Source organism: Zosterops lateralis (assembly GCF_965231275.1).
Source record: "Zosterops lateralis genome assembly, chromosome: 29".
In the NCBI taxonomy this organism is placed as follows: Eukaryota; Metazoa; Chordata; class Aves; order Passeriformes; family Zosteropidae; genus Zosterops; species Zosterops lateralis.
This window is the reverse complement of record NC_139789.1, coordinates 5,399,425-5,414,640: the sequence shown is the minus strand read 5'-3', so window position 1 is coordinate 5,414,640 and position 15,216 is coordinate 5,399,425. Positions and strand designations below refer to the sequence as shown.

The window sequence follows — 15,216 nt, the reverse complement described above, 5'->3', positions numbered from 1 at the left end:
AGGGTCAGAGGTCATGGAGGAAGTGAGAGAAGAGAGTGTGAAGAGTGGTGGGTTTAAATTGGGTTTTTTGCATTGTAATTTAAGGTAATTTCATTGATTTAAAAGAGATATAAATATGCTTATATCAAATATATATATACTAATATTATATATTATATAGTACATCATATATATAATATATATTATATGGTATGTTATATCTCTATTATATATTATAATTGTTATAATATAGATATATTATTTACTCTAGATTCTATTCTATAATATACACTCTATACATTATATAATACATAATATACAATATAATTAATATAATCTATATTATATAATCTACAATATAATAATTATATATAATACATATAAAAATATCTAATGTCTAATATATTATGTATTATACATTATGCATAATATATCATTTATATAGTATATTATATATTATATAATGTATATTATATACTATATACTATATATTATATAGTATGTATTATATAGTATATATTATATGCTATATATTATATATTATATATTATATATTATATATTATATATTATATTACACATAAGAAATAACATATTCTACAATAACATAACATAGAACGCAACAAATACTACATAATGTATTATATAAATAATAGATTGTAAATTATATACATATTCCATATAAATACAGAAAATATAAGCATAAACCTGTAACACAGGCAGCTCCAGTAACAATATAAAAAATACAAGATTTTAAAAAAAATGTATTTAGATTGAGGAGTGTGCAAAGTGCCACTTCTCAAATATTTGAGTCCTCTGCACACAGGAAACCATTTCTTCCTCTCCAAATCACAGCCTTTCAACCCAAATTCCCAAACCTTCAATTTTGGTCAAGCCTCAAGCTCAGATTTTTGTGGCCCTGGAGGAAACGACTCTGGTTTTTCCAGGCTCGGATGTTTTGGGGTCAGGTGTCCAACTGCTTTGAACCCGATGTGAAATACCACTAAAAACCATGGGGAAAAACCCTAAAAAAATGAGGTAAAACCCTAAAAAATGAGGCAAAACCCTAAAAAATGAGGTAAAACCCTAAAAAGGATGTAAAACCCACAGAACCCCAAAATTCTGCAGCCCAGGGCAGTGGGGTGGGGAGGAAATCAGGGATTCACAGCCCTGGGCAGGAGCTGAGGTTTTGCCTTGATTTTTTCAGCCTTCTGATGTTTTCATTCTTGGACTGGAGCTTTCTCACAAATTGTAAGAAAAGTAAAGACTGATATTTTTGTAAAAACACATTCTATCCATGGGGAAAAGACAAATTGATGGACTTTGAGTTCACCACTTGGCTCAGAGGGATGAACACGCAGAGGGCTGTTCCTCTCACCCCTCGATCCTCAACCAAACCCCAAAAACGACATAAATCAAGATCCCCAAATAACTTTTCCCTTTTCATCTCACATCCTGATGGCTGAGTTGGTTCTTTTCACATCCTCTTTCACCCTCAGTCTGTGGGGTTTTTTGCCCCCCAGCCCTGGTGGCCCCGTTACCTTCGCAGGTGTCGGTCTCGGTGCGGAACACGAAGCCCTTGGGGCAGGTGCAGGTGTAGCTGCCCGGGGTGTTCCTGCACAGCCCGTTGTCACACAGCAGACGGTTGACGCTGCACTCGTCCACATCTGGGGACAGATGGTGGCATCTGTCAGCTGCTTTGGGCTGGGGAGGGGTAATTTCCCACCCCACACACAATCACAGGATTCATGGGATGGTTGATCCAACAATCCCAGACTCTACTGGAGTTCTGGATGTGGCCGTTCCCTTTGGGAATTCAGTGCCCAGGGGGGAAAGAACCTTCCCCTGATCTCCATCCCGACCCCTGACACAGCTCCAGGTGTTCCCTGGCTCCCATCCCTGCTCCCAGGGCAGAAATCAGAGCTGCCCCTGCTCTTTTCCTTCACAAAGAACTCATGAAGTCTCTCCTGCTCTCTTGAGAGGACCTGAAAACCTTCCAGGAAAAAATTCCTTGTTTTCCTTATCATCCAATCCTTATCCCAACCCACGAGTTCCACCTTCCTCTTTTCCTTCCCCTACTGAACCACCCTTATCCCAACCCACCTTCCACCCTTCCCATTCCACCCCCAGCCCAACCAACACCTGGGGATGATTTTTGGGGGGATCAGCAGCTCCTGGAGGCACCAGGCACCCCCAAAAAGTGACTCACCCACGCAGTTCTTGCCCGTGGGGTCGGACTCGTAGCCCAGGTTGCAGATGCAGCGGTAACTGCCCCGCAGGTTCTCGCACATCCCGTTGGGGCAGATGTCGGGGTTCAGGGCGCACTCGTTGATGTCTGGCAGGGAAAAGAGGGAGGCAAATGAGGTGGAGCCCAGTGAATGCAGGGACAGAAAATTCCCCACCTCTGTCCCCCTGATTTTTCAGCCTTCTGATTTTGTTTGAGTATTTCTGATGGAGGTTCTCACCCGTTTAACATAAAGTAGATTGTTTTTGGGTTTCTCTCTGTGACAGACTGCTGGTTTCACCCCTGGGGTCAGAGGGGTGTTCCTCTCGTCCCCTAATCCTTGACCAAATCCCCCAAAACTATATAAGTTGAAATTCCCCAAAATAAAACATGTTTTTCCTCGCTCTCAACCTGACAGTGAGTGTTGTTGTTTCACGTTCTGCTCATTACACATCTTCTGGCTCTCCTCTGCAGGAATCGTGGAGCCTCACAATGATTTGGGTTGGGAGGGACTTTAAACCTCATCTCATTCCATTTTCAGCCTTCCAGGCTGCTCCAAGCCCTATCCAGCCTGGCTTTGGATGTGTTTGGATCCAAGGATGTGCTTCTTTCTCCCTGTCCTGACCCAGCCTGGCTTTGGACACATCCAAAGATGTTTTTCTTTCTCCCTGTCCTGACCCAGCCCGAGGCTCTGAGCTCAGGAGGAGAGAGCTGGACCAGGGGCTGGGATAAGCCCAGTTTTATGTCAAGGGCTCTCAGGTCCTTGTGTGACATCTCAGAGTCGTTTTTATCCCAGTGATGAGCTCAGACCCTTTGATTATCCCTGGATTGAGCACTGAAGGGTGGCAGCCAGGTGGGCACTGTCCCTTCCCTGCAGGATCATCCCTTCCCTGCAGGATCATCCCTTCCCTGCAGGATCATCCCTTCTTCTCCTCCTTTGGGGCCAATCCCTGGTGCCAGGGCAGAGATTTCACCCTGTGAGCCCCAGCCCATGGCCATGGCTGTCCAGTCACTGCTGGTCTTTGTCTCCACGCTCCTGGAGCTCAGTTCCAGCCAGGGAATCACAACCTGGAGAGCTCTGAGCATCCAGGGAATCACAGCTCAGAGCTCTGAGCCAGCCCTGGCTCCAGGCAGGATGGGCTGACCACAGCCTGGCCTTGCTGGAAGGAGTCTGACCATTCCCATGGGATTTCCCCTGGCCAGGACACGGAGCCCTGGATGGGAGCCCGAGGAGCCACTGGAGCTTCTCCTCTGGCTCCTTCCCATCTGCAAGGCTTGGCCAGGGCTGCTCTGGGCTCTCCCTGCTGGTCCAAGCCCTGCCCAGGGCTGGCACTGCCACCTCTCTTGGATCTCCAACTGCCTCATTTGTCACCTCCCTGTGCCTGGCACAGCCCCAGGAGGAGCTGGAGGGCAGAGCAGGGGACAAGGGGAGGGTCACAGTGCTCAGGGCCATCCCAGAGGGGAGAACAGCCCAGCACAGCTCCCACTGATCCATCCCTGATCCAGGGAAACAGCTGAGAGTGCCCAGGGAATCCTGCAGGAGGAATTCTGAATATCCCTGGGGAATCCTGCATGTCATTGAGGGATCCTGCAAATTTCTGAGGAATCCTGCACGTCCCTGAGGAATCCCTGGGGAATCCTGCACATCCCTGGGGAATCCTGCAGGTCCCTGAGGAATCCTGCACATCCCTGGGGAATCCTGAACATCCCTGAGGGATCCTGAACATCCCTGGGGAAATCCTGCAAATTCCTGAGGGATCCTGCACATCCCTGAGGAATCCTGCATGTCCCTGGGGAATCCTGCACATCCATGACAGATCCTGCATGTCCTTGAGGGATCCTGCACATTCCTGAGGAACCCCTGGGGAATTCTGCACATCCCTGAGGGATCCCTGTGGGATCCTGCACCCACCTCTGCCGTCGGCCGTGATGCCGATGCCGCTGCTGCAGAGCGCCTGGAATTCCGCTGTGAGGACAGAGCAGAGCAGAGCAGAGTCACCAGTGGGGCAGGACATTCCCCACGGGGACATTCCCCAACCCCCCGAGGGTTCCATATTTCCCTCCCAGAGGGGCAGTTTGTGCTCACATAACACAAACACCCCGAGGATGGTCCAGCCCAACCCCAGACACCCCAAAAATCCCCACCCCGAGCCTGGGAGTGTTGTCTCAACCCTCCTTGAGCTCTCCCGGCCTTGGTGATGTGACTTTGTGCATTTTAATGCTGAGACTCCCAGCTCTGACATCCCAGTGGATTTGGGCACCCACTCCCCATTTTTTGGCTGCCTGGCACCTCTGGCTCCATTACTACAGTTCTCCAGACTGCCCAAACCATCCCAGTGACCCTCCAGGACATCCCTGCCCACCCAGGCACAGCCAGGGCTGGACTCATCAGAGTTCTTGGCTGGGCAGGGCTCCCCGAAGCACCAGATATAATAGAATAGAATAGAATAGAATAGAATAGAATAGAATAGAATAGAATAGAATAGAATAGAATTTCTATATTCTATATTATATATTATATGCATTTTTTGGCTTCCTGGCACCCGTAACCCCATTCCTGCAGTTCTCCAGACTGCCCAAAACACCCCAGTGACCCACCCAGACACGGATTCACCAGAGTTCTTGGTAGGGCAGGGCTGGCAGGGCTCCCCGAAGCCCCAGATTAATTATATTATATAATTATAATTTTTTATATATATATATATATATATAGTATATACATAATATAAATTATAAATATAATATCATGTAATATAATATATACATATCTTATATGTATACATATAATACATACATTATATATAATATATTATCCAGTATATTATGTAATATTTATATTATATTATATTATATTATATTATATTATATTATATTATATTATACTATACTATACTATATTATACTATACTATAGTATACTATACTATACTATACTATACTATATATATATAATATATATTTTATGCACTTTACTATACGCTGCCCAGCACCCATTTCCCCATCCCCACAGCTCTCCAAGTGACCCCCCCAGACATGTCCTCACCAGAGTTCTTGGCGGGGCAGGGCTGGCAGGGCTCCCCGAACCCATGATCGGGGTTGGCGCAGCAACACTCGGATTTGGTGACGGCGCCAGGGAAGGGACGGGCGCAGGAGCCCTTTTTGATGCCCCCGTAGCAGGTGCTGCGCATGTGGGTGTCCACACACACCCGGCCGTCCACGCCGATGGCCAGGCCCCCCAGGCACTCGCAGCGGAACGAGCCCTCCGTGTTGATGCACCAGCCGTTCATGCAGATCCCGGGCGTCTCGCACTCGTCGATGTCTGGGGATGGGGCAGGGAAGGGGAAAGGGGTGAGTTTGGGGGGTGGGATATGTGGGGAGAGGGGTGGGATGCGTGGGGAGAAAGTTGGGATGCATGGGGCAGGGTTGGGATGCACGGGGAGACGGTTGGGACATGAGGAGAGGGTTGGGATGCATGGAGAGGGTTGGGATACACGGGTAGAGGGTTGGGACATGAGGAGAGGGGACTGCGACATGAGGAGAGGGGGTTGGGACACACAGAGAGAGGACTGGGACACAGAGAGAGGTCTGGGACACAAGGGGAGAGGGTTGGAACCCATTGGGAGAGGGGTGGAACACATCGGGAGAGGGGTGGGATATGAGGAGAGGGTTGGGATACATGGGGCAGGGTTGGGATGCATAGGGAGAGGTCTGGGACACATGGGGAGAGGGTTGAGATGCGTGGGGAGAGGGTTGGAACACACAGAGAGAAGGCTTGGACACATGGAGAGAGGGTTGGAAAACATGGGGAGAGGATTGGGACACATGGGGAGAGGGTTGGCATGCATGGGGAGAGGGTTGGGACATGAGGAGAGAGGACTGGGACACACAGGGAGAGGGTTGGGACATGAAAGAGGGGACTGGGACATAGGGAGAGGGTTGGAACACATGGAGAGAGGGCTTGGACACATGGAGAGAGGGTTGGGATATGAGGAAAGGGTTGGGACACACGGGGAGAGGGATGGGACATGATGAGAGGGTTTGGATGCACAGGGAGAGGGTTGGGACACACTGAGGGAGGGCTTGGATACATGGAGAGAGGGCTGGGACATGAGAAGGGGACTGGGACATGAGGAGAGAGGATTGGGACACACAGGGAGAGGGTTGGGATACAGGAAGAGGGTTGGGATGCATGGGGAGAGGGCTGGGACATGAGAAGGGGACTGGGACATGAGGAGAGAGGATTGGGACACATGGGGAGAGAATGGGGACACAAGGAGAGAGAGCTGGGACATATGGACGGGGGCTCACAACATGCAGAGAGAGTCTCAGGACAAGGGACACATGGACAGGGCCTCAGCACACACGGACACGGGGTCAGGACACACGGACAGGGGCTCAGGATGGGCTGAGGCTGGGACTGGGACTGGGACTGGGATGGGACTGTGATGGGACTGGGGCTGGGGCTGGGACTGGGACTGGGACTGGAAGGGATCATTCCCTCACCCACGCAGTAGCGCCCGTTGGGGGCCAGCACAAAGCCGGGCTTGCAGATGCACTTGAAGCTCCCGTCCTCGTTGATGCACATCCCGTTCAGGCACATGTTGGTGGTGGCACACTCGTCGTGGTCTGGGGGCACAGAGCTGCAGCAAGACCCTCTCCCCTGTGCCCCCAAACCCCTCCTTGGGCCCCCAAACCCTCCCTGTGCCACCAAAACCTCCCTCCCCAGGAGCCTCATCCAGGCAGTTTCTCATGGAAACATCTCCCTGTGCTTTGGGAACACCCCAAATCACTGCCCCAGGATGAGGGTGACCCCGAACATGCACAGGAGCCTCACCCACACAGTTTCCCGTGGAAACACCTCCCTGTCCTTGGGGTATCACTGCCCCAGGGTGAGGGTCACCCCCAACATGCACAGGAGCCTCACTCATGCAGTTTCTCATAGAAACACCTTTCTGTCCTTGGGGGACACCCCAAATCACTGCGACAGAGTGAGGGTGACCCCCAACATGCACAGGAGCCTCAGTTTCTCATGGAAACACCTCCCTGTGCTTGGGGAATCACTCCCCCAGGCTGAGGGTCATGCACAGGAGCCTCACCCACACATTTTTCCAAGGAAACACCTCCCTGTCCTTGGGGGACACCCCAAATCACTGCCCCAGGGTGAGGGTGACCCCAAACATGCACAGGAATCTCAGTTTCTCATGGAAACACCTCCCTGTCCCTGAAGGATCAATGGCCCAGGGTGAGGGTGACCCCCAACATGCAAAAGAATCTCACCCACACAGATTCCCACTCCCTGTGCTTTGGGGACACCCCAAATCTCTGCCCCAGGATGACCCCAAAGATGCACAGCAGCCTCACCCACGCAGTTCTTGCCGTCGGGGGTGATCTCGAAGCCGGCGTTGCAGATGCACTGGAAGCTGCCGTCGGTGTTGACGCAGCGCCCGTTCCTGCACATCACCCCGTTCATGATGCACTCGTCGATGTCTGCAAGGAGGGGAAAACACCCCCAAAAAGTGGGAGCAAGAAGAGGGCAGGAGCAGCCCCGGTTTGATATTAATTTCTGGTTTGATATTAATTTATTAATTTTTGGTGGGAAACCCTCGGACGCGGGAATTCGCCCCCCAAAAAAATCCCACTGGGAGAATCAGAATAATTTCACTTTTCTGGGCAGTTTGGAAGCCACTTTGTCAGAAAGAGAGGAAGAAAATCAAGATTTCAAAGGGAAATCAAGATTTCTTGGGAACTGCCAAGTGGATTTCCAGTGGAAATCTGCCTTTGCTTGGTTGTTGCCATGGGGGAACATTCCCATCTCTATTTTTTGGCAGTGCAGCCTTGCAGGAAATCCTGCACCCAAACCAATTCTGACCCAGAATTGTCAAATTCTCTCCCCCTCCTTTTGTCAAATAAAGTGGGAGAAATCTGTTCTTGGGGACGACTCTGCAGGTCCCTCCATTGCCACCAGAAAATTTTAAGGTGGAGGGAACTTTTCCTGGGCAGATCCCATCCCAAACGTGGCAGTGTTGACATTCCTCGCCCCATTTCACCCCTACAACCCTTTTGTGGTGCCAGGGGCTCTGCTGACCACTCTGCTCTCCCCCAAAAAAAATGAAGAACAGCTGTTGCCTTGATTTTTTCAGCCTTTTGATGTTTTCATTCTTGGACTGGCGCTTTCTCCCAAATTTTAAGAAAAATAAAGACTGATGTTTTGTAAATAACACATTCCTTCCATGGGGAAAAGGACAAATTGATGGATTTCTGAGTTGACCAGTGAGGTCAGAGAGGTGTTGTCACCCTAATCCTCAGCCTTCTGATGATTGTTGACATATTTTCCTTTGGAGTCTCTCAAAACAATGTAGATTTTTATTCCTCTCAGTGATGGACTTCTGGATTGACCACTGGGGTCAGAAAGGTGTTCTCCTCATCGACCAATCCTTGACCAAATATACCAAATATATATGGTATATATGGTATATACCATATAAATATATACCATATATAGATGGTATATATACCATTTGGGTATCCCAAATACCATATAAACCCTAAATCATCACAAACTGACCTTCTTTTTCCTGCTTCTACCTGAGTGTGGTTCTTTTCATGTCCCTAATTGCGACAAGGTGTCCCTCTCATTTCCCAATCAAACCCCAAACCCTATATAAACCCCGAACCGTAATAAAATTTCTCTTTCTCTTCTCACTCCTCGACTCGACGAGGAGGTTTTTTGTTGTCCTCCCTTACCAATGCAGGCCTGTTTGGTGGGGGTGCTCTGGAAGCCCTCGTGGCACTTGCAGTGGTAGGAGCCCGGGGTGTTGACACAGTCACCGTGGACACAGGGGCTGCTCGAGCACTCGTCCACATCTGCAAGGGGAAAAAAACCAAAAAAACCCACCTTCAGGAAGAACCACCTCACCTGGACTGCTCCCACCACCCTGCTCAGGTTGTGTTCTGACTCTCTCAGTGCTTTTTTGTATTATCGCATTTATTTTATTTTATTTTACCTTTTTACATTTCTTCTTATTAAATCATATTCCTGACTTGGAGCCTCTCACTGGTTTTGCTCTCAAACCAGCACACCCTGGAGCCGTGGCCCCACTCACCGATGCACTCCCCTCTCACGTCCTGTTTGTAGCCCATGTTGCACTCGCAGCGGTAGCTGGACGGGGTGGGGATGCAGCGCCCGTTCAGGCACAGGTTGGTGAAGTGTTTGCAGATGTCGATGGTCTGGTTGAGCGTGGCCGTTCCTGGGGGGGCACAGGGAGGGTTGGGGTGGAGCATTGGGAGGGTCACAGAGCCCTTGGGTGTCCCCAGGGTGGTGGCAGCTCCTGGGGGCACAGGGAGGGTCACAGAGCCCTTGGGTGAAGCACCCAGGAGGGATGAGAGGGTTGAGAAGCCCTTGGGTGTCCCCAGGACTAAGGATGGGGGCACCCCCTGAGGAGCACAGGGACAGAGCCCTTGGGTGTCCCCAGGATGGTGGCAGTTCTGGGGGACACAGGGTGGGTTGGAGAGCCCTTGGGTGTCCCCAGGATGGTGACAGTTCCTGGGGGCACAGGGTGGTTTGGGGAGCCCTTGGGTTGAGCATGGGATGGGTCACAGAGCCCTTGGGTGTCCCCAGGGCTCAGGGTGGTGGCAGTTCCTGGGGGCACAGGGAGGATCACAGAGCCCTTGGATGTCCCCAGGATTCGGGATGGTGGCACCTCCTGGGGAGAACAGGGACAGAGCCCTTGGGTGTTCCCAGGGCTCAGGATGGTGGCAGTTCTGGGGGACACAGGGACAGTTGGGGAGCCCTTGGGTGTCCCCAGGGTGGTGGCACCTCCTGGAGAGCCCAGGGAGGGTTGGGGAGCCCTGGAGTGTCCCAGGAACTCTCTGAGGGGTGTCAGAGGGTCCCAAGCTGGGGATCAACTGGGGATGATGAGACCGAGGAGGTGCCAGTAAAGCTCTGCTCCTATCTGGATCTTTTGGGAACCCATTTGGGAATCGGGGACATAATTCCCTGGCTCATCCTCTCCCCATCCCGAGTGTCACATCCCTGCTGTCCCCTGATCCAGGACATCCCCTCCAGCCCTGGGGACCCTCCCTGGGCCGGACAGCTCGGGATCACACCAGGAATTACCGATGCTGGAGCTCCCTGGGCCCATCCCGGGCAGCCCCGGGATCCCTCCCTGCCCGTTGGCCCCATTGGGGCCGATCCCGCCGGGCCCGTTCAGTCCTGGCCCGACTCCGTTGGGGACAAATCCGGGAATTCCTGGATAATTCCCGGGAAAACCTGGCACGACAGGGAGCCCCTCGATGCAGAGCCGGCGATACTCGTCTGGAACAAAAATAGGGATTTTTCCAGCAGTAGGGATAGGAAATTATGGGAATGGGGATGGGAAATGATGGGAATGGGGATAGGAAATTATGGGGTTTGGGGTGCACTGGGTTTGGGGTGCCCTGGGGTTTAGGTTTGGAGCACACTGGGTTTGGGGTGCACTGGGGTTTAGGTTTTGGGGTGCACTAGGATTTGGGTTTGGGGTGCACTGGGGTTTGGGGTGCACTGGGTTTAGGTTTGGGGTGCACTGGGGTTTGGGTTTGGGGTGCACTGGGGTTTGGGTTTGGGGTGCACTGGGTTTAGGTTTGGGGTGCACTGGGGTTTGGGTTTGGGGTGCACTGGGGTTTGGGGTGCACTGGTTTTGGGTTTGGGGTGCACTAGGGTTTAGGTTTTGGGGTGCACTGGGGTTTGGGTTTGGGGTGCACTGGGGTTTGGGGTGCACTGGGTTTAGGTCTGGGATGCACTGGGGTTTAGGGTGCACTGGGTTTGGGATGCACTGGGGTTTAGGATTGGGGCGCACTGGGTTTGGGGTGCACTGTATTTGGGGGACACTCACCCGAGCCCCGCACCGGGCACACCTCGGGGGTCTGGCCCATGGCCCAGCAGCGGCCCGAGTCACAGCAGCACTGCATCCGGCTGGCCTGGCCTGGGATGTCCCCGGCACAGCGACCCCCCAGCAGCGCCGAGAAACACGTCCCCAGGCGCTGGTCTGGGGACAGGACAGGGACAGGGACACAGGGACACAGAGACAGGGACAGGGACACAGGGACAGAGACAGGGATGGGGACAGGGACACAGGAACAGGGACACAGGGACAGAGACAGGGAGAGGGATGGGGACAGAGAGAGGAATGGGACAGGGACATGGATGGGACATGGATGGGGACAGGGACAGGGATGGGATAGGGAGAGTGACAGGATGGGGACAGGGAGACAGGGACAAGGACAGGGAGAGGGATGGGACAGGATGGGGACAGGGAGAGGGATGGGACAGGGACACAGGGACAGGGATGAGGACAGGTACAGGGATGGGATGGGAACAGGGAGAGGGATAAGGGACAGGCACAGGGATAGGATGGGACAGGACAGGGATGGGACAAGGATGGGGAGAGGGACAGGGATGGGACAGGAACACAAGGACAGAAGAGGGGCAGGGACACAAGGGAGAGGGACAGGATGGGACAGGGACAGAGAGAGGACAGGAACAGGAACAGGGATGGGAGAGGGACAGGGAGTGGGATGGGGACGGGGACAGGGAGGGAACAGGAGATGGACAGGGAGGTGGAGAGAGACAAGGACAGGAACACAGGGACAAGGAGGGGACAAGGACAGGGACAGGACAGGAACACAGGGATGGGACAGAGACAGAGACAAGAAAACACTCAGTCACAAGATGCCACCAGCACCTTCAGCCACATCCCCAGGGCCCATTCCCGATGAAATCTCTCCCAGCCTGACCCCCTGAGCCTCCCCTGGCCCTGCTGGGGGGTTGTGGCCCCTGGCCAAGGCCCAGGGGACAGAGGGGACCCAGGGGACAGAGGGGACAGAGGGGACCCACATCAATCTCCACCTGGAGCCATCCAACCCCTCCAAGAAAACCTTCAACCTTCCCCTCCTTCCTCTCCCACCTTGTTTTTTATTATTTTTTTTATTTTATTTTTTTCTCAAGTCAATTAATGAAGGGGAAAAAAAAATCTCCCGGTGCTGTGGCTGCCACTTTCCTGGGAAAATTAATTGGAATTAATTGCCCGGGGCTGTTTGATCTGCTGCTCCTGGGACAGCTCGGGGACCTGCAGGGGACAATGACCCCGACTCAAATCCCTCAGAGCTGGAATCGCCCCTTCAGGGAAATTTTATCCACTGGAAAAGCGGCGGGGAGAAAAGTCAGACCTGGGGGAAATGGGGGATTTAAAAGCCGGGATTGAATTCAGGGGCTGGAGCTGCTCCTAATCCTGGGGAAGGGGAGGAGAAAACCCTGGGGGTGTTTTGGGTTTGCACAAAACCCCAGGAAAAGCAGAAAGGAGGGAGGGGAGAGGAAATTCCAGATGGGATTAGAGAGAGCTCTGAGCTCCCAGGTGGGGACTGAGCCCTGGGGGTGCCAAAATCCAGCCGGGATGGGAGGGGGAGTTTGGTCCTGTTCATTCTGGGGGGAAAAGGAACAATCCCAGGATGGACCTGGGGGGCTTCACCCACCCCAAGGGATGTGTCCTGACCACAGGAACAGCAGGAGGGTTTATCCAGCCCAGAAAATCCCCAAAAATTCTGCACCCACCCCAAGGGCTGTGTCCTCACCCCAGGAGCAGCAGGGGGGTTTATTCAGCCCAGAAAATCCCCCAAAAATGAACAGGGGGGTTTATTCAGCCCAGAAAATCCCAAAAAATTCTGCACCCACCCCAAGGGTTGTGTCCTGACCCCAGGAGCAGCAGGAGGGTTTTTCCAGCCCAGAAAATCCCCAAAAATGAGCGGGGGGGTTTATTCAGCCCAGAAAATCCCCAAAAATGAGCGGGGGGGTTTATTCAGCCCAGAAAATTCCCCCAAAAATGAGCAGGGGGGTTTATTCAGCCCAGAAAATCCCCCCAAAAATTCTGCACCCACCCCAAGGGCTGTGTCCTGACCCCAGCAGCATTTTGTGCCCATTTTGTGTCCATTTTGTGTCCATTTTTTTGATCATTTTGGGTCCATTTTGGGTCCATTTTTTTACCATTTTGTGTCCATTTTTTGCCCATTTTTTGCCCATTTCGGGTCCATTTTATGCACATTTTGGGCCCATTTTGTGACCATTTCGTGTTCATTTTGTGACCATTTTGTGTCCATATTGTATTGATTATTGATTATTTCCATATTGTGTTTATAGATTATGTTTTTATTATATTGATTATTGATTCTTTCCATATTATATTTCTATATTATATTTCTATTATATTGAATATTATTTCCGTATTATATTTATAAATTATGTTTATATTCTATTGATTATTGATTATTTCCATACTATATTTCTATATTATATTTATATCATACTGATTATTGATTATCTCTATATTTATATATTATATTTATATATTACATTTATATTATATTGATTATTGATTATTTATGTATTATATTTATATATTATATTTATGTATTATATTTATATATTATATTTACATATTATATTTATATATTATATTTATATTATATTGATTATTGATTATTGATTATTGATTATTTTCTCCTGGGGCAGGCACTGAAATCATCTCCTGGCCCTGGGCATCAGCTCCAACTCTGGCTTTTGCTCTTCCAGCTGCAAAAAACTACAGGACGTTCTTGCAATGCCATTAAAAAAATAAAAAATAAATAAAAAATTTCTTTGCTGGGAATGGATCAAACGCTCCTAAAATTCTCCCAAAATTTTGGGTGCCAGGGCAGCCCCAGCCCAGCAGGAGCTCCGGGTTTGGCCAAAACAAACCCAGCCCGTCCCAAAAAGGGAATTGTGGAGTTCAGGTGGAGTCACAGTCCACTGCAGCTAAATCAGCTCCGGGATTATTTTTAAATCCGGGCTTTCTAATTTTATTTATTTTTCGTTCCTCGAAGCTCTTGGTTTCAAGGGAATGTCCCCATGACTCATCCCAGGGCTCGTGGAAACAGCAGGAGAAAATTCCATTCCCATTAAAATTTATCATTTTCCCAAACATGAGGATTTGGCCTTTATTTTTTACTCACACTTCACAATTTTTTTTTATTATTATTTTTTATTTTTTATTTCCCTCCTGGAACTAAAACATTTAATTCTGCTCCAGAAAAGAATTTGGAACTGATTTTTTTTTTTTTTTTCTGGATTTGTTTGCACGGAAAGCTGCACCTGACACTTTGAAGGGTGAATTTCCTTTTCCCAAATCTGCCCATCCTCATCCCCCTGAGGGCAAATGGATTTTGAGAGCAGGAAATTTGGAGAGGGAGAAATTCCGGGATGGAGAAATTCCAGAGAGGGAGAAATTCCGGGATGGAGAAATTCCAGAGAGAAATTCTGGACAAATTCTGGAGTGAGAGAAATTTTGGAGGGGGAGAAATTATGGAGGGAGAGAAATTTCAGGATGGACAAATTGTGGAGTGGGAGAAATTCTGGAGAAATTCTGGAAAGGGAGAAATTCTGGGATTAATAAAATCCAAAGAGGGAGAAATTCTGGGATGGATAAATTCCAGAGAGGGAGAAATTCTGGAATAGGCAAATTACAGAATGGACAAAATCAGGAGAGGAAGAAATTCTGGAATGGAAAAATTCTGGAGAGGGACAAATTCCAGGATGGATTAATTCCAGAGATGGAGAAATTCTGGAATGGACAAATTCCGGAGTGGGAGAAATTCTGGACAAAATCCGGAGAAGGAGAAATTCTGGAATGGACAAAATGTGGAGAGGGAGAAATTCCAGGATGGAGAAATTCTGGAGAGGGACAAATTTCAGGATGGACAAATTCCTGAGTGGGAGAAATTCTGGAATGGGCAAATTCCAAAGAAGGAGAAATTCCAGAGAGAGAGAAATTCTGGGATGGACAAATTCTGGATATGGAGAATTTCTGGAATGGATAAATTCTGGAATGGACAAAATCCAGAGAGGGAGAAATTCTGGAATAGACAAATTCCGGAATGGACAAATTCTGGAGAGGGAGAAATTCTGGAAAAATTCTGCAGAGGGAGAAATTACAGGATGGACAAAATCTGG

The 15,216-nt window shown here is 49.9% G+C and overlaps 1 protein-coding gene across 1 annotated transcript in view; it reads right to left on the bottom strand.

The window, feature by feature from the left end:
- LOC310920053 (fibrillin-2-like) overlaps positions 1 to 15,216 on the bottom strand; it is a gene marked incomplete at its 3' end in the record, with an annotated part of 76,378 nt that overhangs the window by 41,942 nt on the left and 19,220 nt on the right. Inside the window, exons 7-16 of the mRNA XM_083879754.1 lie at positions 11,072 to 11,224; positions 10,318 to 10,515; positions 9,305 to 9,448; positions 8,946 to 9,065; positions 7,563 to 7,688; positions 6,705 to 6,827; positions 5,245 to 5,520; positions 4,115 to 4,168; positions 2,188 to 2,313; positions 1,520 to 1,645 (exon numbers count right to left, since the gene is read on the bottom strand). Coding sequence (XP_083735880.1) covers positions 1,520 to 1,645; positions 2,188 to 2,313; positions 4,115 to 4,168; positions 5,245 to 5,520; positions 6,705 to 6,827; positions 7,563 to 7,688; positions 8,946 to 9,065; positions 9,305 to 9,448; positions 10,318 to 10,515; positions 11,072 to 11,224 — 1,446 coding nt within the window. The remainder of the gene's footprint in view (positions 1 to 1,519; positions 1,646 to 2,187; positions 2,314 to 4,114; positions 4,169 to 5,244; positions 5,521 to 6,704; positions 6,828 to 7,562; positions 7,689 to 8,945; positions 9,066 to 9,304; positions 9,449 to 10,317; positions 10,516 to 11,071; positions 11,225 to 15,216) is intronic.